This window comes from Strix aluco, chromosome Z (assembly GCF_031877795.1).
Source record: "Strix aluco isolate bStrAlu1 chromosome Z, bStrAlu1.hap1, whole genome shotgun sequence".
NCBI lineage: Eukaryota > Metazoa > Chordata > Aves > Strigiformes > Strigidae > Strix > Strix aluco.
The window spans coordinates 186214-208838 of record NC_133971.1 but is presented as its reverse complement, the minus strand read 5'-3'; the positions used below and the strand labels follow the sequence as shown (position 1 = coordinate 208838).

The 22625-nt window shown below is 52.5% G+C and overlaps 1 protein-coding gene across 2 annotated transcripts; it reads left to right on the top strand.

Moving 5' to 3' along the window:
- The first annotated feature begins 220 nt into the window (after window positions 1-220).
- POLR1E (RNA polymerase I subunit E) lies at window positions 221-20188 on the top strand. 2 transcript variants are annotated; one of them, XM_074812582.1, is made up of 12 exons: window positions 221-373; window positions 527-630; window positions 4111-4187; window positions 6858-6943; window positions 8558-8613; window positions 8974-9118; window positions 11412-11519; window positions 11977-12073; window positions 12777-12910; window positions 14057-14138; window positions 16289-16420; window positions 19546-20188. In XM_074812582.1, the coding sequence occupies exons 1-12, from the start codon at window positions 310-312 to the stop codon at window positions 19703-19705; spliced, it is 1245 nt and encodes a 414-aa protein (XP_074668683.1). In that variant the 5' UTR covers window positions 221-309; the 3' UTR covers window positions 19706-20188. The 2 variants fall into 2 exon arrangements, with proteins under 2 accessions (XP_074668683.1, XP_074668684.1); XM_074812583.1 differs by having other exon boundaries at window positions 363-378.
- The last annotated feature ends 2437 nt before the right edge of the window (window positions 20189-22625 follow it).

Below are 22625 nucleotides of genomic sequence, written 5' to 3'. Positions count from 1 at the left end.
CGGCCGGAAGTGACGCCATCGCGCAGCGGCCCACTCGGCGCTGGCGGGCGGGGCGGTGGCGCGGGCCCGCCCACCCGGCCGACAACCAATCAGCGGGCTCATTACTGACGAGGGACGCCGCCGTCGCCCCCCCGCCCTTCCCCGAGACTCGGCAACAAGCACGGCCGTGATTGGCGGGGGGGAGCTGAGGGACGCCCCCCGCCGGCCGGTGGGGCCGCTGCTTCCGGGGCCGTCCGCGGAGCGCTCGGGGAGGCGGGCGGAGGGGCGGGGCCTGTCCGGGAGGGACCGTTCTGCCCCCGCGCCCGTGTCATGGCGGCCGCAGCCACATGGTGCTACCGCGGCGACCCCGAGGCGGAGCAGTCGGCGGTGCTGGGTGAGGTGGGGGCCGGGGTCCGGGGGCTGCGGGGCGGGGGCTGGGGTCAGGGGGCCGGGGTCCGGGAGGTGGGGACCGGGGCTGCCGCGGCCCGGGGCTGCCGCGGCCCGGGGCTGCCGCCCGCGCTCACGGGCTCTCCCCGCCGCCTTGCAGTGCAGTTCTCCAACGGCAGGCTGCGGCGGCCCGGCTCCCTGCGCTTCGCCGTCTACCGGAACAGGGACGCGGCCCATCCCCGGAGGAAGCACCGGAGGATCCTGGTAAGGGCCCGCCCAGCGGGCGCGTTCCTGTAGCCGCCCCTCGCGGCTGGGCGTTTGGTGGTAGCCGCGGTCAGTAACTGCCCGTAGCCGGAGTTACCGCTCATATGGGGACAGTCGCGAGGTCTTGAGGCTTGGTCGAGCGAGACTTTGAAACGTGGTCAGGATGACCCTGATTAGCCATGACGTTTATCAAGAATAAGCTTTGATCTCTGAACCCTAGAATATAAGCAGAACGTCCTGGGCCATAAAGACAATGTCTGGGGTTGTGCTGAGGATGAGATATTTGACAACCTGGCAAATGGACTGTTCGATTAATTAACTTGGCAATGAAACTGACTTTTGAGTGACCTGAAAGTGAACTGCTTTTGACTTGCGGAAACAGATTTCACAACCTATAAGGTTATAAAATAGGTATGTTTATTCAGCGCTGAGGCGCACGGGGGATCGCTCCACCACAAACGTGCGTCCCTCTCGGGGCACCTTGTCTTGGCTTTATGCTACAAAGTATCACATATTCATAATATGCCTATACATATGCATGACCTATTCCTGCTTCGTATTATAATGAGCCTGAAAGTCTTTTCCATATGTTCCGCCCCGGTCTCCTCCTAGTCGCATCTGCACAGTGTGTCCCGGTGGTCATGGGCTGGGGTCACAGAGATGAAGTAGCTCCTCTTCCTCACTGTTGAACTTTTTACCTCCGTTCCTTCCGCAGTCTCTGTAGCCTCCTGGACTCAGGCCGGACCATAGGGTTGGTTTTGACCAGTTTTTAGGGCTGTCTTCCTATTCCATCAGGAAGCATTCCCTCACAGCTTCCATTAATCAAGGTTTCCATATTGTTCTGCTCTCTGGCCCATCGACTATGATCTATTATCCTATTCAATCTTAGTTATCTTTTAACTAATGGGCCTCTAGCCCGTAGTCTGATCTCTAAGTCTTCCATCTTTATCTCTAAACTAAGTTATACCTTCATTTCTTGAGTGCCTAATTTCTATATCCTATTTTAATTTCCTAGCTCCTCATCTCACTTTCATTGTAATACTAAAAACCACACCGCCAGGTTAAAAAGCCCCCTGCGTGGGTGAAGACCCTTCCCCTGAGCACGTGCAGTAGTAGCAGCATTAGATAAGCTGCGTTATAATTGTACATTAATCACTGACCAATCAGTATCTAATAGGCATGTCTGGAAAAGCACTAACCTCTGATTTTTGTGTATAAAAAGAGCATAAAAACCTGCTGGTGGGGTGCTTGATTCGTGGAAAAGGGCCCTGAGCGCCCAGGCCTGGATAAATACAGTATCTGTCCTGGGCATGTTCAGGAGGGTTACTGCACGGTGGCACCAGGCTGCTCCTCGGAGCACAGGCAGCGCTGGTGGCTCTGGTCAGGGCGGCTGCGGCAGCGGGAGCTGCAGCTGCCCCGAAACAGACCGCGAAGGCGGGAGCCGCCCCGGCACCATCCACCCACCCGCGGGTCGCTGCGTAACTGGGGCTGGTCCGGTGCAGCCTGGGCAGGACCACAGGGACCAGCGCACTGGGAGGCCTCCAGGCCGTTGGCGATCAGGGCGAGGGCAGCGCCCAGACCCTTGCTGAGGACACACAAGTAATTCCCACCACAGCAGGTAGTGACAACTTTTCACCCTTTTTTGCCCTTATGGCTGTGGTCATGGCAGCCCCTGTGAGTAGGAGCTGGAAGCCTCACTCAGACATGCGGTCCCTGTGGTCCCGTCTCGGGGAGGCGGCTGTTCCTCTCCAACTCCTGCCCACTGCCCTGCTCCTCCGCCACCTTCATTACCGTGTGCCGAGCAGGGCTCGGAAAACCTGCATGGAGCCTTGCTCTGTAACAAATTAAAAAAAAAATAGAGTTTAGCCCCAGCCTGTGTGAGAGAGAGAACCGTCTTCCAAATTTCACAGAACCTCTAGGATTTCGGAGGAAGTTCTGCTTCTTACATGGGCTGCCACCATGGGGCTGGGCGAGATGGGGGGCAGCAGAAGAGGGGAGCACGGGGCGGTCAGGGGAGCGGTGGGCAGGGGAGAGCCCTTCCTCACCCTGTGCTGAGAAGCCAGGCGCCTCGCCTGGGCTGCCTGCATCTCTGCAGGGACCCGGGGGTGTCCCTGGACTCCGGAGAAGTGGGCGGAGGTCCTGCAGCCACGCCGTGTGTTGGGACACCGTGGTCTCTGCGGAGCGTGTCAGGATCAGACCGTGCCCCCTTGGGCTTGACGCTGAGGGTTGACCCTTGGAGCAGAAAGGAACCAAAATAATGGCTCATTTTGATTAATGATATTGAGAGTGACATGTGAGAGTTAGTAGCCTTTCCGTCAGAACTGAATACGTGCTTATTTGGAAAATTTTGATGGATACGTGGCTGTGTGGTCTCAGGCAAAGGTGGATGTACTGAAGCTGTGTGTGTTCATGATTTATTTTAATAACCTGAAGGGAAATAATGTTCAAAAGTTAAAATCTGTTTCTTAACCACTAGTCAAGTCCATTTGATCGCAGAATCCGTTGTGTCGTGTTGACACAGTGAATTCTTTATCAAAATTTTTTTTTTTGTTGTTGTTAAATTACATTATAAGGAGATTCCTGTTTCTTTTAGTCAAGAGAGAACCAAGATTAAAGTCAGAAGGTGCTTTCTGCTGCCATTGCTAAGTTTTACAGCTGCTTACATGCATGATTCACTCAAGGAATAAATGACTTTTCAGCTAAAATCCTGAGGGGAAATATACTACAATATAGTAGAAACACAAAGATTTCAAAATACATTTAGGAGGTTGAGCCATTCCTGGTAGTGCTAGCTCTTTTTTTTTTTTTCAGTCAGTGAATTGCAGTCACTTGGCAGTACTAGAGCTTTAAATGGATCACTGAAAATTACATTTTCAAACTGAGTTCCCCTTACTTGGGGAACATGGCTCTCCCCAGCGCGTGCCTTTGGCCCAGTCTGAAATCTGTAAGGTTTGTCCTGGCTGGAAGCCTAGAGAAGCTTTGAGCAGCTGTGTTAAGGACCTTAAAGCATTGGAAGGAGTATCTTAAATTGACTGGCAGAGAAGCCTGATCTCTCATCTCTAGTGGCTTTGTGAGTAAACCTGGTTTCTTTCACAAATTGTTGCTTCTGGATTAAAGTAGGGCAGTCAACACAGCGATGCGTTTTAGCAGCGGTGACACCCAAGTTTGCCACACTGATAAACTCTAAATGAAAATTACTATTCCCATGATTTCTTTGCAGTGGTTCCTCATCTTCTGGCCCAGTGAAAGCTGAGGTAGAAGTATATATCCTGGGTAGTTTCAGCTTCAGGAAATATCTGTCTTTTAAAGATTTTGACCTGATGCAAAAGGTACCCAAAATAAGCAAAGTGAAGTTTTCCTACACATGACTAGTTTCCGATACCTGGGAATTTAGAGCTTTGTGGCACCAGGGAAAATAAAGCAGAGGCAGAGAAGCTTATTCACAGCCCTGTATTCCAGTAATTTTTCTTTGTTTTTCAGGTCTCAGAAACTGAAAGACTTTCATATGTGGGGGATAACTTCAGCAGTGGAGTTATGGCATCTGACGCCTTATGCAGGTATGATGCTGGCAAAATGGGGGCAGGAATGTGGACGTGGCAGCAGAGGAGTTGCCCAGACACGAAGTTCCCGATAGCCTTTCTCAGAGCTGGCTCAGAAGTTCCCACGGAGGCTGTGATTTGAACCAGGAGGATTTTGGCAGGAGGCTCCAGCACCCGTCAGCTGAATCGTTTGTGCATGCTACGTCCCTTTGGAAGTTGTGATGTTACGTACAAATAGGGTATATCTGAAACGATCTTGTGAAGGAAGGGGTGAGGAGATGATTTGATGTAGCTGAAACCTAGGAGCAAGAGCTTTGTTTGTAAGAAAGTAAGATTAAGGAATGACCAAGATCATCTTCTGCTGCCGAGGAAACCCCTGGGTCATTAATCACTGTCTGACTCCCAGGCTGCAGCACCGTGCTGCCTGTGAACTGTCTGTGCCACACGCTGGAAGAGGAAGTGCTGGTGGAATCACCAGCCTTTGCCTGTCCCACTTTAAGAGCGTGACCTTTGTGGCCTTGGGGCAGATATCACTGGCCTCCTAATTAGCATTCTGTAGGTGAGATATTTCTCCTTCTCTAACAGGAGAACCACCAAACGGGTGGAGAGCCAATGTGAAGTAATCCTGCCTTGTTATACCGGAAGGTGTTTCTTTTCTGCTTCGGTGTCTGAGATGGCTCCTCCTGGCCTGCACAGCACTGAAGTGCATGTGGTGTGCGTGTTGGGCTCTTGGTTCCAAGCCCTCTGCTCTGTAGAGCCACTCCAGCTGCCCCGCAAGGTTTGCTCACATAGCTCATCTCTAATTGGACTGCACTGACCTGGTCGTGTCTGACTAGTTAAAAGTACAGGTGGGGTGAGGGAGCGAAGAGCAGAGTTGTGTAAAACTGTCAGGGAGAGGAGGTGCTTTCAGACGTCAGTGCCCTGGTGTGTTCTGGATAACGTTGACGTTAGGAAGCATTTCTTCACAGACGGGATGGTCAGCCCCTGGAACAGCCTTCCTGGAGAGGGGGTCAGTGCCCCAGGCCTCTTGGTGTTGAAGAGGCATTTGGTCACTGCCCTTAATAACATGCTTGAACTTCTGGTCAGCCCTGAATTGGTCAGGCAGTTGGACTACGTGATTGTTGTAGGTCCCTTCCAACTGAAATATTCTATTCTGTAGCTCTATAAAAGGAGCTGTGTTCACCTCCGCAAATAATCCGTCAAAACATGCTAATACTAATATTTGTTCTTCTCTCTGAGAAGTGAAACCAGGAGAGCTAGGCATTCAGATATAACAGTCTTCAGTTTAAGATGCTGTCGCTGAAAAAAGGCACCAAGAGGCTTTTGCTGTTTGCGTTTGGAGACATAAATTTAGTTTAATGAATACATATGATACAGGTGTTGATGCAGTATTTTTTTCTAGGCGGATTTAGCGCTCTTTCTCTGAACACTGATTAAGAGATGATTTTAGGGGCTTAAGTGGTTCTTGCCTGCACCCTGGGAGGTCCTGAGCCACAGGAACACAGGCAAGCTGACTGCTGGTAAATGTTTGGCTTCAGGTGTTGGTTTTGCATTCGGTGTGCACATGCCTCAAGATCTCCAATATTGTGGTGGTTTAGCCCCTGCTGAGGTCTGAGACCACGCGGCCGCTGCCCCTCCCCCACAAAGGGAGTGAAATACAAAGCCCCAAGACTGAAATAAGGAAAGGTTTAATACAACAATGCAATAGCAACACAAGAAATAACAACAATAACAGTAATAGTGATAGCAATGAACAGAGCAAAATAGCTACCAAATACAGCAGTTTGAAGCACGATGTACAAAACCACAAGTGCACTGAGCTCCGCGCCAGGAAAAATGTGACCTGCCAGGATGTGACCCTCCGCATGGTATCTGAATAACCCGGCTAGAGCTCCCCCCCACTGCTGGGGAAACTTAACCCTATCCTGGTTAAACCAGGACAAATATGCAGGCAAGAATCAATTAAGTAATTTCTTGCTTTTCTTTCAAGCTTTCCCACCCGATCCTTCTTCCCTTTCCTCCCACATCTGCTTCAGCTGCGTGCATGAGGATTTCTTCCAGTGGATCCGTTCCCATAGCTCTTGGCAGCTGTCAGCCTAAAACTGTGCACTGGCAACTGCTAATGTGGGTAAAACAAGGCAGAAACCACCTCTGAGCAAACAGCCCAGGTTATTCTGAGTGGAAAGTCAGTGAATCTGGGCTTCCTGGGACAGCAGGAGCTGCCCAGAGATCCTGTGTGGCCAGGGAGGTGCTGTGACTCCCCCTGTACTCAAGCAGCAAATCTGAGAGCGACTGCATAGAGACTGTTGCCCCAGCTGCAACCAGCAGCCTGTTGTACAGGTGGGTTCTGTCTTCAGAAGGTGTGTCCTGAGCTTTAGGAAGATGCGTAACAGAGCAGAGCAAGGCCAGGCACTGGTCAGAAAGGATCTGGCTGGGTAAGAAACTGGTGCAGTGACACCCTCATCAGCCTCAGCCAGTCCCTGGTGGGTTACGAGACATGGTGAGGAGCAGCTCAAACCATTTGGGCTTCCCTTTCTGAAATGTGGGATGAAAAGGAATTTACCTGCGAGAAATTGTCCTGTTTTAGAGGCAGGGGATGGGGGATACACGTGGCTCTGCACCATATATTCCAAACTGTCGCTTCTGTTGGACTGTCTTTTACTAATCACATGATCCTGTTCTTCTCAGGTACTTTGTTGGTGTGTTAGACAAGGACTCTGGGCAGATGGAAGTCTATAATGCTGAAATATTCAACATGCAGCCCCTGCTGGCAGGTAGGAAGACGCTGTATGTCACGCCAGCACCAGTCTCAGCGCGTGTGTTCAGCTGCCGACTGCCTGGTTCCTGACAGCGGTGTTCTCTGTTGTCTCCCTGGCTGCTTTTTCCTCCCTTTTTTCTGCCTCACCCCTCAGTCTGGAGGAGAGAGGATACATTACACTCTCCTTCTAAGGCACTGTGTGATGTGAAAAACAGAGGGAGAAGGAAGCAAGGTGAAATTTAGGGTGGAGGTTAAGCAGAGAGCTTTACAGGTGAGAGGGTGGAAGTGCTGGAGTGTCATGGTCTGAGCCCAGAGGGAAACTGAGCACCACCCAGCCATTCACTCACCCCTTCCCCCTCAGGAGTGGAGAGGAGAAAATACAACAAAATGCTCGGGAGTTGAGATAAGGACAGAGAGGGATGACTCATCCATTATGGTCATGGGCAAAAGACAGACTCATTAGGGGAAGAAAAAGAACATCCATTGAATTCAAACATTAACAACAACAACACTTAACAGACAGAGCAGGACAGGAAGAAGCATTAGCAAGTCTTGAAAACACCTTCCCCCACCCCTTCCTTCTTCCCAGGCTCAGCTTTGCTCCCTATTTGTCTCTCTCTTCCCCCGCAGGGGGGCACGGGCTGGGGGGTGTGATGGGGGGTGTGGTCAGTCCCACTGCTCCTTCCTCCTTAGGGGAGGACTCCTCACACTCCTCCCCTGCTCCAGCGTGGGCTCCCTCCCACAGCAGACAGCCCTCCATGAACTTCTGACATGAGTCCTTCCCACAGGCTGCAGCTCCTCCCAAACTGCTCCAGCGTGGGGCCCTCCCCAGGCTGCGGGAGGGCATCTGCCCCCCCGGTGCCCTCCATGGGCGCAGGGACAGCCTGCCCTCGCCCCACGGGCTGAGGGGGCTCTGCTCCAGCACAGCTCCCCCCGCTTCTTCCACGGACCTTGGTGTTTGCAGAGGTGTCTCTGTCACAACTCCCACTCCTCTTCCCAGGTTCCCCTTCTCAAATACATTATCTTAGAGGTGCAGCCACCATCACTGATCGGCTCGGCCGTGCCCAGAGGCGACTCCGACTTGGAGCTGGGGGAGCTTCCAGAAGCTTCTCACAGGGGTAGCCCCCTCCCCCGCTACCAAAACCCACCACATTCCAACCCAGAACACAGAGTCAGTAACAACGTTGTCACTGTCCAGAGTGAGTGCAGCCTTGCCTAGGTGTGTTATGCTGAGGGAAGCCTAGAGATTGTCAGGTCAAGGGACTGGATCACTGAAAACCAAAACATCTTCTCTTCAAAGGAACTGCTTTTTGTTACTGAATGCAGGAGGATAACCCAAAGAATTCAGTCTTTTGGGAGTGAATGTTTTCCCTGTGCAGCAGGATCTGGGTGTTGCCACAGTCTATACGTACTCATAGGCTTTATAGCAGAAATTGGCCGGCCTTTCCTTTTTTGTTCTAGGTACACACTCTCGTATTCAGTGTATTCTTTAACTGACAAAGTCCTGTGGAGGAGATCTTGAAGTGATGTGCCAAGTCCTTCAGTAATTGATTAGAGCTAAAGGGATACCAAATACCTGTGCTGTCCTGGCTGCTGTGAGCCAAACATAGTAACTTTTGTTCTTTTATAGATAACTTAATACCTGACGACATGAAGGATTATCAGAACAGATCCTTCAGGGAGAAGGTAAGGTTAATCCCCATATCATATTCTGCTGTGATTGTCCAGCTAACAGTGGCAGATGGTGCTTGTCTGACACTGGTGTCTGGCTTACACAGGGTAAGCCTGTGCAGGCTCGGCACTCCCTGTGCCTTGGACGTCTAGGAGACAGCGCGTTATTAGTGCCTAACTTGGCAGTATTTTCATAATTATTTTAGGCTTGCTTCCTGCCCCCTGGCAGATCAGTGCTTGTTGCATGGTTGGGTCATGCCCAGTGAAATGTTTGACGTTTTCTCAGAGAATGTGGATGTGGAGCAGGCGGTGGTTAGCTGAGTGCAGGGTGTCTTTGGCTCAGCATGGTGCTTTAATTTAATTTCTCTTGCACAGATGGATTTGTGCATTGAGGCCTTCGGCACCAGCAAGCAGAAGCGAGCTCTGAACTCCCGGCGCATGAATGCCGTGGGCAGCGATACTCTGAACACAGCTGTGACAAAAGCAGCAGCGGACATTATAGATGCGAAGGGAGTGGCAGGTAAGAACGCTGTCTCGGGGTTTAATGAAAGCAACCAGAACTGCCTTTTTCTGTCTGTTCCTTGCCAAGTAGGGTAGGAAGAAGAAAGGGGTTTTCTTTGACAGAGGCAGCAGCTGGTCTGAGAGCTGAGAAGGGCACATGAGGAGGAACTTGCAGATCTTTCTGGTGGAAGAGGAACTGCTTCATCTGGTCCTGCTGGACTTTGTGTGGGGGTTGCCTGAGTGAGGGCAGGTCCCTGTGGTGCCAGTGTCCTTCCCTGCCCGTGACTGGGAGCTCTCCCAGGAGTCCCTGGATATCAGGGGGAGGTAAAAGGGGGTAAAGGCAGAACATTCACCTGGTCTGAACTGAGGCGCTGAATGTTCATTAAGAGGAACTGCACCCTGGCTTCACAGTGGCACGTCTGTGGGAAACATGCCCCAAAGCAGGTCACAGCTCCACCGAGTGCCATCCAAGTGCTGCTGTGAGCCAGGCTGATGGCCTCGGGCTTCTGCTGTGGAGGAGCCCGCAGCAAAGGGAGTCTGCCCTGGCCTCAGCTGTCCCTGCTGTGGGGAACCTTCATTCTCAAAGCATCACGCTGAGGTGATGTTTAAGGAGAGTTGATAACCCCACTGCTGGGTGCGTCTGTATTCTGTTGTCCAGCCTGTGCCACCCCCCTGCTCCCCTGCCTTGACCAAGAGAGAGGTGGAGAAATGACAGAGGAGTCATGGCAGGGCAGCAGGAATGGGCAGGGCCTGGAGCACACAGCTGACAAGGAGAGGCAGAGGGAGCGGGGCTTGGTTAGTCCGGCAGAGAGGAGGCCAGGGAGGATCTGAGGGCAGCCCGCAGCTGCCAAAGGGCAGTCGGAGCCAGACCCTCCTCGGCAGTGCCGGCAAGGGCCAACAGCACAAGCTGCAGTGGTCCCTGGACCCTGGGAGGAACCTTCTTGCCTTGGAGGGTGGTGCAGCCCTGGGACAGGCCACAGAGCGGTGCGGGGTCACCATCCTTGGGGGTTTCCAGGCCTTGGCAGGACAGAGCCAGGCCTGCCCTGATCTAGTCCTATAGACAGTCCTACTCCGAGCAGGAGGCTGCACAGGAGACCTCCAGGGCTTCTTTCCATCAGCACTTCTGGGATTCTGAGTTTCATTGGCTATGAATGGGAGAGATGTCTGTTGAGTGTTGTCGTGGTTTAAACCCAGCCAGCAGCCAAACCACGCCTCCTCTGCCCCTGGGGATGGGGAAAAAATTGGAGGGGTAAAGGGAGACTTGTAGGTTGAGATAAAAACAATTTCATAATTGCAATAAAATTAAAATAATAATTACAATCTTAATAGTAATAATAGCATATAGAAAGAGTGATGCACAGTGCAGTTGCTCACCACCTGCCCACTGATGCCCAGCCCATTCCCAGTTAGCAATACCAGAGGAGAGAAAATCCCAAAACCACAATCCCAGGAAAGAGCGAGCTTCCCAGATCACCCTCCTCTACACACCGATCGTGACGTTGTATGATCTGGAACATTCCCTCGGCCAATCCAGGCCCACTGCTCTGGCCATGCTCCCCCCCAGCTTCGTGTGCACCCGCACATGGGCAGGACACGGGGAGTTGGAAAGTCCTGGATTTCTGAGCAACCACTGAAACCATCAGTGTGTTATCAGCATTCTTCTCATGCCAAATCCCATGATGAATCCAAAACACAGCGCTGTTCTAGCTACTAAGAAGAAAACATTAGCTCAATCCCAGCCGACACCAGGACAACTACAGACCTGTCCCAGGTTGGGTATTGACTGTGCTCTCGGAGCTGCTTTGTGCCAGGTCCAAGGGAACCCAGAACCACCTCCTGCGCCCCTGCAGGCAAGAGGTGCAGGAGCACCAGCAACCAGTTTGTCTTGGTGCTCTTCTTTCCCAGATTTTTCTCTAGTCTGGAGTGGCTTTTCTAAATTTTAAGGAGCAGAAAGTTCTCAGCAGAAGTGGTGACACCAGTCTAGAACCCAGTATGCTGAACACGTAGCAGGCATATCAGAAGTTCTTGGCCTTTCTGTGCCTGCTGGAACACTTTCTGTGCAGTCAGCACCCGCATGGGGCAGTAATGAAACGAAATAGGGAAGAGCTGAGCGTTTTCCTTACTGCTGTCCTACATGAGATAAACTGAACCGGAGTTTTAAAGCTTTAAAACTGGTGACTAAACTGGTGTTGACCCAAGAACCACCACTGAGTAGACTTGTGTTTAAAGGAAGGATTTGGGCTGTGGTCATGTTCTTTGTGGTTTTGTTTGCATGGTCCGTATACTCTCTTCTTTCCTGTTTCCCTCCAAAGCTTTGATCCAGGATGTGGCCCAAGATGATGTACAGAATGTCTCCACCATCCTCCCACTGTGTAATGAGGATGCTGACAAACCAGAAGATGTTTACAAGTTCGAGGACAGTATCTTTTTTTGTGGCAGAGTGGTTTTGCACACCCACAAGCCTCAATGTCAGTCATCTGTCGCATGGGAGCGAGCACTGTGGGCGCGTGAATGAGCCGAGCCTTCTCCCCTCGCAGGCTGAAAGCTGAGAGCTGGGACATACTGTGTTGAGGATTTGGTGGCTGCAAGTCCCATATCCTGCCTGTTTCCTGTGGAGAGCAGGGTGCAGCAGTTCGATGGGACAGTGACACGGTCAGCTGTGCAGGGGAAGTGGCTTGTGGTTGAGCCACAGTTCTTCAGAGACCTGTGGTACCAGCCGGCTCCCACGTCCTGTCATTATGTCCTGCCCACTTATAATTTCGCTCCCTGCCCCACACCTCCTGAAGTGAGAGTGAATGGAGCTCATCTTGCTGTGGACTCTTCAGACCAGAAGGGAGAGCAGAGACATGCTTGTTCTTTTCCTTAAAATCCTTCCAGTTCTGTCACCAGCAGAGTATGAAGCGTTGCAGGCACCAGCCGCAGCCTTTGTTAACATCACTGCAGAAGAAATTGCCAAGAAAACGGAAGATAAAAGGTAACACTGCTGCAAACAGCCTTGTTGTAGTCGAGGTGGGCCCTGTGAAGCTGTAGTTTTAATGTGGGGCAGGATGGCTCCTGCTGCCAGCTCCGCTGTCCCCAGAGCAGAGGGAGGGTGCTTAAGCCGCACGTGGATGAGCAACAGCTGCCCTGAGGAGCACGGGTGCAGCCCCGTACGGGCAAGGAGGTTTCCTGCGGGGAGCTGATGGCGGAGGAGGAGTGTGGAGAAACCCAGAGTGGGGTCTGAAGGTGGGTGCCTGGAGGATGGGCCCGTGGCCATGCTGAGCACGCGGGGCCCGTGCTAGGCGCTGACTGCACGGGGGTGCTGCGGCTTGGCGTGCTGGCATGGACCCACGCTCAGAGCTCTGCAGCCCTTGTGCTGGAGCTGAAGTCAGCAGGAAGGCACAAACCACCCCTCACCCTGGGTGCCTCCTGTCTGCCTCCACTGAAGCAGCAGCATCCGTGTGCTGTGCCCAGGGCCCGCAGCTTCTGCAGTGCAGGGACCTTCTTAGCAGCTGCTCGCTGGAAAGGGGTGGCTGAAGGGGGTGGGCGCTGACAGGGAGGTGCTCAGCAGCCTCCTGGGCTGTCGTCCACCAGTGTCCAGGGAGCTCTTCTGAACAGCTGAGTGCTGAACTTAGAGGTGTGTCCTGTCCTCCTGGTGATGGAAACTCATTCCTCATCCTCCCCTCTCTCTCCTTCAGCCATTGCTCCTTTGTTTTAGAGGAGCTGAAGTTCCTGCCCACTGATGAGAAGAGCAGAGATCACAAAGCCCGATGCCTCTGGTTCCTGGACACCCTTATTAAGTTCAGCTACCTGAAAGTGATCAAGAAGAAGTGTAAGAGACTTTTCAGCTCCTCCACTTTTAAGCTGCCTGACTGCAGTAGAAAAGGGTAAAGCTGCCCAGAAAGAGCTGTGTGGTCAAACAGCTGCAGCACTTGCTTTTGGCCTGTTTTGTGCCAAGGTTGAGGGTCAATGTGTTGTTGAGGATTGTTAGATCTGTGTCTGCTGGGAGGTGTATGTCCAAGCCTTTTCCATCCCTTCGTAACTGCTGTGCATCAGGATGGCACCGTGAGATCCTCTTGGTAGGAGACAGGGTAGCTTAGATTGGAAATCTTGAGATTCTTTCTAGTTTATTGATAGTTCTTCATTTACAAACATGTTTTGTATTTTCACACTTTAGTCCTAAGCCAAGAGGCTGGCAACTGTCGGCTCTCTCCCTCATCCAGGCTCCGTATTCCAGGTGCAAGAGACACACAGTACACGATACATCCTTTGTATCTCCTCTCGTGCTTTTGAGAATGTTTTCATCACCCTTGGCTTATTAGTTCAAGGTGTGGGTCACAGTGATCATACCTCTGCTGTATTCAGGCTCTTGCTTTCAAAATGTCGGGAACTGCTGTTCTCAAAAGCGCGGCAAAAAATACTTTGGTTGAGATTTTCAGGACTTGCCACCTTCCGTAGAACCTGTGTATCTGAGTCTCCTTGTCAGTGCTGAAAATGCCATTGTCAGCCTTTCCAATGACAGGTGGTGGTGGAGGAGGGAAGGGCAAGCCTGGCTGGAAATATCCTGCATTGCTGGAGAGACCGCAGTCAGGGAGGATGTGGAAGTGGCTAGTCTTGATGCTAGTAGGAATTTGGTAGTGTGGTTTCAGTTTTAATAATATTTTCTGACAGGACCATCTATTAAAAGGCAGGAATCTTAAATACCTGCATAGGCGCACATGCACGCATTATGGATTGTGTAGTACTGAAGTGGGAGATCGCCTTTGTAAAGAAAATCAAAGCTGTTAGGAGCCTCTCTCAGACCTGAAAAATTATGAGACCCAGAAATCAAGTGCCCAGGCTCCTTCTAGGTTCTCTGTGTTCCTGGGAAGAGGCGATAAATGTCGTGGTAATAAATGTGGTATTGTGATGGCTGGAGGTTGGCAGTACAAGGAAGAAGGTGTTTCTCATTTCCACTGCAAACCCCTCTCTGTCCTAGATCCAATGGGTCCTGAATGCCCACACATCATTAGCAGGAAACTCATGAAGAATTTCACTTCACTGACCTACAACAATGGCAGGTAAGGAACTGTGTGTGCTTTGACGTTCTTGAGGCAGAGATGTGGCAGAGTTCAGCTTGAAGGGCCACGGACACATTATCAGGAAATCTCCTTCCAAAATGGAAGGCAGCAGGAGCTTCTCTTGCTTTGCACCCCAGCCTGGTAGATTGCTGCGGGGTGGCTGGTTGAAACAAAGAGCTTCACTCAACAGTCAGGAATGAGTATAACTGTTCAGCAGGGATTCTTTATTGGCAGTGCTGGGCAGCACTGGGGGTCGCTCCACCACAAGTGCCGCCCTTTCTAACAAAACTCTCTGACTAATACACACAGAAAGCATACATATGCATCAGATTTCTTAGAAAAGGCAGTCTTATGCTAATGGGTTCTTAGAATCATTTACATAGCCTGAGCATGCGTAGTAAAAATAGTGAGGGTCTTCTCCCCTCCTTAGGGGTCCCCACAGCCTTTCTCACACTGTCCCTCAGTGAAATTTAGGTCTCTACTGTCCATCTCTGGTCAGAGAGTTACTTCGTCCGTCCTTCAGCTCCTGTTTGTTCCAGCTCTCAGCACTTCTCTTGACACTGGCGTCTCCTTAGGCCCTTGTTTCTTTAGGTTCCTGCTATTAGGGATGTACTCAGGGAGTTTTTCAGACTGTCTAAGGTCTGTCTTATCTTTACCAGGCAAGGAGTTAAAGGTTTCAAAACATCTTACAAGTGGGTAACTGGGTAATGAGTACAGAGGGCAGTTAGGAAAAAGTATAAATGAAATTATATACATTACAGTAAAATACAGGAAAAAATAAAAGCTAGTAAAATGTAAGTGATGTATAACATTAAAACTAAATGTCTTATTTTACAGGTCCCTGTACATTAGCAATGTCAAATATACTTGTAGCAGCTTCCCTTCAGGTGACGGTCCATTTTAGACAGCGCAGGTCTAACATATGGTGGGAGAAGCTGGGTGGTTGTGCAGAGCAGGCCTGCGCCTGCGGATTCATCCTGTGTGACCAGGCAGGGTGTGCAGGCAGCTGCCTGATGTTTCTGGGCCCAGGGGCAGGATGGGTGCTGGCTGACCGGCAGGGGCAGGGGTCCGAGGGATGCGCCTGCTCTTCCGCCGTCCCAGAGCACGCCAGGACAGGGGTAGTGCAGTGGCCAAATAAAGGCGCTTTTTTTACACCCACGTAGTTTAATCAGCTAACGGGGGCTCTTAAAGAACCTGGGCGTGACTTACTTGGATTCTCCGCTGAAACCTACACAGACAAAAGTCTGTAAAGGTTCGCAGTGGTGAGCTCACCCTGCGCTGAGGCCCGCACCTTGCTGTGCCTGGGCTTAGCCCGCGCCCTGCCCGCAGTGACGGGCTGTGGTGAGGTGAGGCAGGGCCAGCCAGGAGAGGCAGCTCCCATGGCTGGGCAGGGCCCGGGCGTCCCACAGGGTCGGAGCCAGCTGCCTGGTGGCCAGCGCTGTGGGGATGGCCTCGGGCCACAGGCAGAGACCCTTGACCAGATGGCCCTTGGCTGCAGCCTTCAGGAAGTTGCCACTTACAACTAAACCACTGCAAATCTGGAGGAACATTGCTGTTGAGCGGAGGCACCAAACTACAGGCAAGAGTGAACAGTGTCCTCGCTCTTGCCGCAGCGCCATCCCCACGCTGGGGGAACCCGCAGCCTGGAAGGGGCGTAATGCTGATTGTGCGCTGCTGCTGTGAACCTGACCTGAGCGCAGAATCCAAATGGGCCAGCTTCTGTCTGAGGGCCCAAACCAGTGACGAGCAGTCAGATGTGCCCAGAGGATTGCCAGGTCTGTGGGTTGTGTATTTGAGGTGCCACTAGCACCTCCAAATGCCCTCAAAACAGCTTCCCTGTGCTTTCCTTGCACAAAGCACCAGCGTGCCAAAGCGACAGAACTGCCCTGAGTTCCTGGTTTTGTCAAGGCTTTGTAGCAATAAATAACCTCAGGGGGCTACACTTGTGAACAGAAACGAGCATGTGAGGAGGACAAAGGAGCCTGTTGGCCCCCTGTGTTCAGAGGCCTGTGGTGCTTTGAGCTCTTTTTGGTGTCTAGGAAAAATCAGTCATGTCGAACTGGGCTCCAGTTGTGTCTGCACCTCACGGGGGTTGTGTTTTGGGTGTACACACACTCCACGTCTCATGTGCTCTCCCTTTTGCCATGTAGTGTCCAGAATTTAATCTCTGCATCGATGAAGACTAAAATCACAGCCTACGTCATTGCGTTGGCTCTGCACATCAACAACTTCCAAACAGACCTCACCGTCCTGCAGAACGACATGAAGCTCCAGGAGAGCAGGTGAGTGGTGTCTGTTCACGCTGTGGAGATCTGCGGTGACCCCCCTGCAGAGAACAGAGCACTCTGGTGTGGCGCAGTAACCCCTGACAGCCCCTCCCTTCTGCTGTGATCGGACTCTGTCTTTCATGAGTGTGTTAAAGCTTTAATTCGAAGCCCTGGTGCTGGGAAAGGAGGGTGGATGTGTGTCTCAGACTTGGAAAGGGCACTTGCCGCGAAGAGGGTGCATGGAGAGGCTCTTCAGCTGCTCTGCAGGGAGGGAAGCGGGGGCAGGTGGCGCCGCAGTGGCCATCCAGCGCAGATTCCTGCCCGCTGCCCTCCTGCTCTGTTACTTGGCTGACAAATCCCATCACTCTTCACCTTCCTGTCCTCTGTGCCCCCTCTTTCTGCGGGGTTCCAGTCCCTGTTAGGCACCAGTGACACGTCCCGCTCAGATGAGGGAGACAAGTGACTCAGATTCACAAACCCCCAATGGAGCAGACAACAAAAGTCCAAGCATTTATTAACTACCCACAATGTACTAATTGAACACACGATAATTGGCTAAGTATATAGCAAGTTGTGGCAAGCAATACAATATGCCTTACATTTCTTAATGGGAAAGGGAAAAGAGGGAGATAGAGGGAATGAGGAAATACAGGACACCGGTCTGGGTTTCTGCGCTGACCCCGCTGGCGAGGGTTCCAGGAGGCAGCCGTCTTTTTCACTTGCATCTGTCTTCGCTTCGTTGCACTCTCCAGGGCCCCCCCTTTCTCCCCCATCCCCCCTTGATTTATACCCACTTTCCTTGGGTCCGTCCCCTAGGTCGACCCACATACCTACGTGTCCCACGTATAGGGAGGGGTGAGGTGTTTCATGGGATGATGTAATTAGCATGGTCATGTTAGCCCTCGTTAGCGTATTGAGGGGTGTTAACTTTAATATGCATTTCGTGGATAATGAAGCAAAGGTCATTCACCGGACATATGGCCCTTGAAATTTGTCCAGGTGCACCAGAGCAGAGCCGTCCTGTCTTCACAGGGCTCCCTCCTCCAGCTGCATCTTGTGTTATTCAGGCAGCCTGATCAGCTTCGACCTCCACAGAATGCACCCTGGGACTCATAGTTTTGTCTTGCGAGTGTTTGAGGCATTTCTTCGATCAGCCTCAACTTTTGCTTTCTCAGGCTGCTTTTCTTAAGTTTCTTGCAGGCCTGGTTTCTCGTCTCTCACAACCAGTCTGTCTGCAAGTGCAGGTTTGCAAGCTGACTGCAACAGGAAAACCAGAAACAGGGTTTTTTTTCCTCACAATCACACTGTGAGCAGGTAGTTGGTGTTTACATGGAGGAATCCCCAGGCCCCTAAAATTTACGCGCTCCATGCTTGGCACTGAGGAGGTTGTTTCTGAAATACTGATGAACTTGGAGACTTCTCAGCGAAGGGGAGAGGCTGTATGCAGAACTGCTGGCGATAGTATTTGAAATAAGGATGTGCCAAATCAGGGTTGGTGAAGGGGAACAGGTAGAAAACAGCTCACAGAATAAGCTTCGGGGCAATCAACCCTTGCTGTGTTAGCTTTGGGGGCAGTTGTTCCCTAGACTAATTTTCCAGGGAGGAATACAGGAGTGTCTGCCCCTGCTGTAGCTGCAAGACCTGCTTTTCCCAGAAGGTGTCAGCTGGAGCCTGCTGCCAGTCCTCTGGCTCAGGGAGCTCTTACCCCCGCTCCGGGCGCGCTGGGATAAATGGGGAATTGATGGGAACTGCTCAGCCAGTGCGCAGACACGGGCTCCGCTGGTGGCTGGTGATCGCTGTCTGGAAGGGCGCGGGGCCCCCTTAGGTCAGATACCCTCGTTAGTGTCTCTCCCACCCTGTCCTGTGCGGGGGGATGGTGACGTCGAGGACATGCGCTTCCTGACTCGGTCACGTCGGTCCTTCCCACCTGGAATGGTCCGTGGTTGCGGGGCTGGGTGGGAGCTGCAGAGGGACACAACCCCTGTGCTGCAGCAGGAGGAACGGCGTGGCTGTCCCGGGATTTCTGGCTGAGGGGTGTCATGGGAAGGTCTGGTGATGACTGGAAGTTATCGGAGCCCTTAGTCACTTAGTTTGGCAAGTTCCCTAATTAGCCCTGATGCAATTACTTCTGATTTTGCCTCCAATTATGCTCTTCATTCATTGATGGGTGGTAGTGGATTTAGCAGCAGTGTTTGCTGTTAGTTTCCAGCCATTTTTTCTTTCTTTTTTTTCTTTTTCGAACTAAGCTTTTTAAGGAATCCATGTTGGTTTTCACAGCTGACGCTGAGGTTTTGTTCTTAACTGCTGTACTGTAGCTGGGAACACGGGGCACAGGATGAGAGAAGGGTGGAGGAGGCTGGGACCTGCTGGAAGAACTGGGGAGGGACACATAGCCCTGAGCCACCTGACAGGGTGATCCTTGCTTGGAGTGGGAGGCTTGACTGAAGAACCCTTCCCAACTGAATCTGTTTGTATTTCAAAGATAATAAAGTCAGCTGGGAGATTTCTGGGAGCTGTGTGTCCTTGGGACCCTTGCTGAAGTCGGGACACCTGTTTCCCTGCCAGCTTCCCTTTGGATGCGCTTTGTTCCCTCTGTTTGATGAGCCTTCAGGCGTGCTGTGACTTGCACCATCCTGCCCAAGCTCTTCCCACTACAGATCTCAGCCAGGCCCCTCTTCTTACAGCTCAGGATGCTGAATTTTGGTGGCTAAGAGGGGGTGTTCTGGTCTCATTCATCGTACCGCACATGGGAGATGAGTGCACTGGGAAGCAGCCGTGGGCTGCCAGCAGCAGCAGCTGACCATAAATGATGCCTATTCTCCTCTTCGTAGGGAAGTGGAGAGCAACATTATTTTTTCTGCAGTCAGCCGGCCATGGAGTAGGGCAGCGTGGGTTTGTAATGCTCTCCAAGGTGGTGGCGCGCAGCTCAGCAGCGTTCTGGCCTCCCCACAAAGGCTGTGTATGACCTTGTAGTCATTGAATCCTTCCAACTCCTGTCTCCGTGGTATCCCTGAGATGCAGTTCTGCGCTGCTGCCTCCCGGCTTCTCCCCTGAGGCAAGAGGCTGCTGGTCCTCGGTGCAGGGTCCCGGTACGGGAGGCTCGTGCGCCGCATGGACAGAGTCTCTCTGGTGTTTTCCAGGATGACAGACATCGCCAGGGCTATGCGCTTGAAGATCTCCAAGGTGAAGGGGCTGCTGGGACTTGAGAACGATCACAACCACAAGCTGGGCACCCTCTCCCTCCCCTTGCCTGTGCAGAAGGCATCAGGGAACCAGCAGAAGCGCAAGAAAATGAACTAAAATGTCTCAGGGGCCCAAGCAGGGGCGGAACAGTTCCTGTCTCAGATGCTATTCTGCACACAGAGCCTCGTCCGGCTGCTTTTTTCTGTTGCACTGCTGCTGGACCCTGCTGAAACCCTCTCTCGAGGCTGAACTGGAACAGATGTTTACCTCACTAAACTGCTTCTTTTTTCTATTTGTGTAAAAATTCCCTGTCTGTGTGAGGAGAGAGACATGCAAGTTGTGCCAGAGCCAGAGAAGACGGTTGGAAGCTACGGGGCCTCCACTGGCAACTCTGGTTCTGGCAGCGACCTGCTGGCTGGTGGCCTGTTTTGCCTCTTTCACACACGCAGGGTGGAAAGCATAGGCAGAGAGAGACTAAGCAAAGCGTTACTTACACACAACTTTTGGGCTCTGTGTCTGCTTGTTTCTCCACAGTTTCAGTGTAATTCTGTGTTCAGAAAATATAAAGATGCAACATGAATAAAATCTTCCTGCCACTTCTCCTGGCCTGGCTGCTTGTCTGGAGGAGGGAAAATTCTGCTGACTGGAGCTGGTGTCATCTTCAGAAAGGGTGATGAGTTTGAATCCAGAGCTGTGGGTTCCCAGTCCTTGGGAGAGAGACTTCTGGGCTAGTTTCTCTGCATTTTCACCCTAGTCCTGGGCTGTAAGCCTCACTGCAGTGTTGGTTAAGCAAGGTTGTAGGAATCTGGGGCTTATGAAAAGCTGAGGATCACCTCCAAGACAAAATGCTTATGTGAAACAGGAGCATGGGATGTCAAGAGCAGTCTTCTCTTTGAGGTGTCTTTGCTTTGGATAGTAGTTTGGGTTTAGCACATCATTCTGGGATTTAAGGGTAACTCCTTACTCACCTCAGTGACCCACTACTCACAGGTCCCGTTTGGAGTGACACAAACATCTGCTTTTCCGGGTGGGGGATGATTAATGCTCTGGGAGTTACAGGCTGCAGATAATAAATAGGAATGTTTTCATCATTTTATGCAGAGTGGTTGAGGTTGGAAGGCACCTCTGGAGTCACCTAGCCCAGTCCCCCTCCTTGCGCAGGGCCGTGTCCAGGTGATTTCTGAATGCTCGCAGCCTGTGCTGGCACCTGGTCACCTGCAGCCTGACGGGGTGTTTCCTGATCTTCAGAGGGACCTGCCCGTGTTTCTGTGCCTGCCCATGGCCTCTGGTGCCAGCGGTGGCACCCCTGGGAAGAGCCTGGCTCATCCTTCCCTTCAGGAGTTTGTAGACAGGGATGAGATCCCTGGGCCGAGCCGTCCTTGCCGCCTGCGGAGCCATCCCATCTCAGACTTTCCTCACAGAAGCTCCAGCCCCTTCAGCACCTCACTCTGCCCGGTGTGTCCGTGCCTCTCGTGCTGGGGGGCCCAGAGCAGTGGCCTGTGCTGAGCAGAAGGAGGGATGATCCTCCTGCTGCCCCCAGGACACCATCAGCTGCTGCAGCTCACGGTCACCCCCATGTCTGCCGGGACCCTCAGGTCCTTTCTGCTGTTTTCCCTCAGGGCAGCCCCAGCATGTCCTGGTTGCTGCTTCCCAGGTGCAGGACTCGGCACCTTGCCGCGCTGAACTTGGGAAGCCTCTGACTGACCGGGGCCTTGTTCTCAAGTCCTCAGTAGAGTGAATTTGCCCAGGGAGTTCATCTGCCTGAAACCACTTTTTGTGGTTTTTCTAAATTCTCATTAGGATCTGGTCTTCTGCATATCAGAGCCAGCAGCTCTGACTCAGATGGGTATGAAGCTCCATTCTGAGATACGTAATTAGTTTATCCGCTTTGATCTAATTCTATCTTGTTGCTACTGTGCTTCAGATGGTTGATATGGGGCACGAGGAGGGGGCAGGCGTGGGTCGCCCTGACAGTGCCATGGGGTTTTGGATAGAAAATTAACTGCTGTTATAAAGCTGATACTGTGTGTCGAGGCGAGCAGAGTAGAAAGCAGAGGTGGTTGACCAACCAACCAAGTGAGAAGTGATGCTCTTTTTCATGATTTGGAGCCACTTGCAGCAGAGCTGAGGATGTTAATTGTCTCTCTTGACATCACACTGTGTGCAGCAGAGGCTGTTCTGACCACATCTGAGAGCAGCACCCCCGATTCAGGGAAAATGAGTGCTAATTTAATCCAAAGGGGAGAATGACTCATCGCACTGTGCCTCACTATTAGCTGCTGCGCCGTGGAAAGCAGCTCTTTGCCTTCCTGGTAACACGGTGGAGATCTTGGCTATGTGGAAAGAGGTGCCAAGGCGGGGAGGTGGCAGTGGGGGAGTGGGACCAGGGATCCCACCTGGGGGCCAGAGAGATGCCCCCCGCCCTGGGCAGCCCCCACAGGAGCAGGACAGGGCTGCTCTTGCCAGAGGTGAACGGCAGCAGGATGTGGGTAGCGGGGGGACTCAGAGTCCCCGGCCAAGCACTCTTGTCCCTGTCTGCACCACGGAGGGGGTGTGAGGAGGGGGGTCGGTCCCTGGGAGACAGCAGGAAAGGCTGAAAGAAGTCCAGCAGCGGTGGAGAAAGATGCTTTGTTGGAAATGGGGAGAGGTTTAGTAAAGCTTTGCTCAGCTTTCTGGGGTCGCCTTCATTGAGAGCACGTCCTGGACAAGGAGAGTGCAGGCGAGGCTGGAGAGACCCCGCGTTTCTGCGCTGTGAGCAGGCTGCCCTGCGTGAGGTGCACGGGGACAGTGGCTGGTGGGTGGAGGCTGGTGACGCTGGCTGGGGCAGGTGCCGCCGGGCAGGCTGGCCGGGAGCAGGGGGGCCGTGGCCGTGGCTTTCCTTGGGCTGCCACCGGACGGCTTGCAGCCCGGGCTGTGGAAACGCTGCCCACGGCCACTGCCATAGCGAGCGCAAACCGCAGCCGGGCAGCACCGTCACGGCTGGGCCAGCGCAGGAGACGAGGCAGGACCCACGCATTGTCCTTGGGGGGGTCCGACG

What these genes read in the sequence shown, in the direction of transcription:
- POLR1E (XM_074812582.1), top strand. Translation starts at nt 310, where the DNA reads ATGGCGGCCGCAGCCACATGGTGCTACCGCGGCGACCCCGAGGCGGAG. An exon ending in ACAGATCCTTCAGGGAGAAG is followed by an intron (nt 8,614 to 8,973) that starts GTAAGGTTAATC and finishes TCTCTTGCACAG; the next exon opens with ATGGATTTGTGCATTGAGGC. An exon ending in AGATGCGAAGGGAGTGGCAG is followed by an intron (nt 9,119 to 11,411) that starts GTAAGAACGCTG and finishes TTCCCTCCAAAG; the next exon opens with CTTTGATCCAGGATGTGGCC.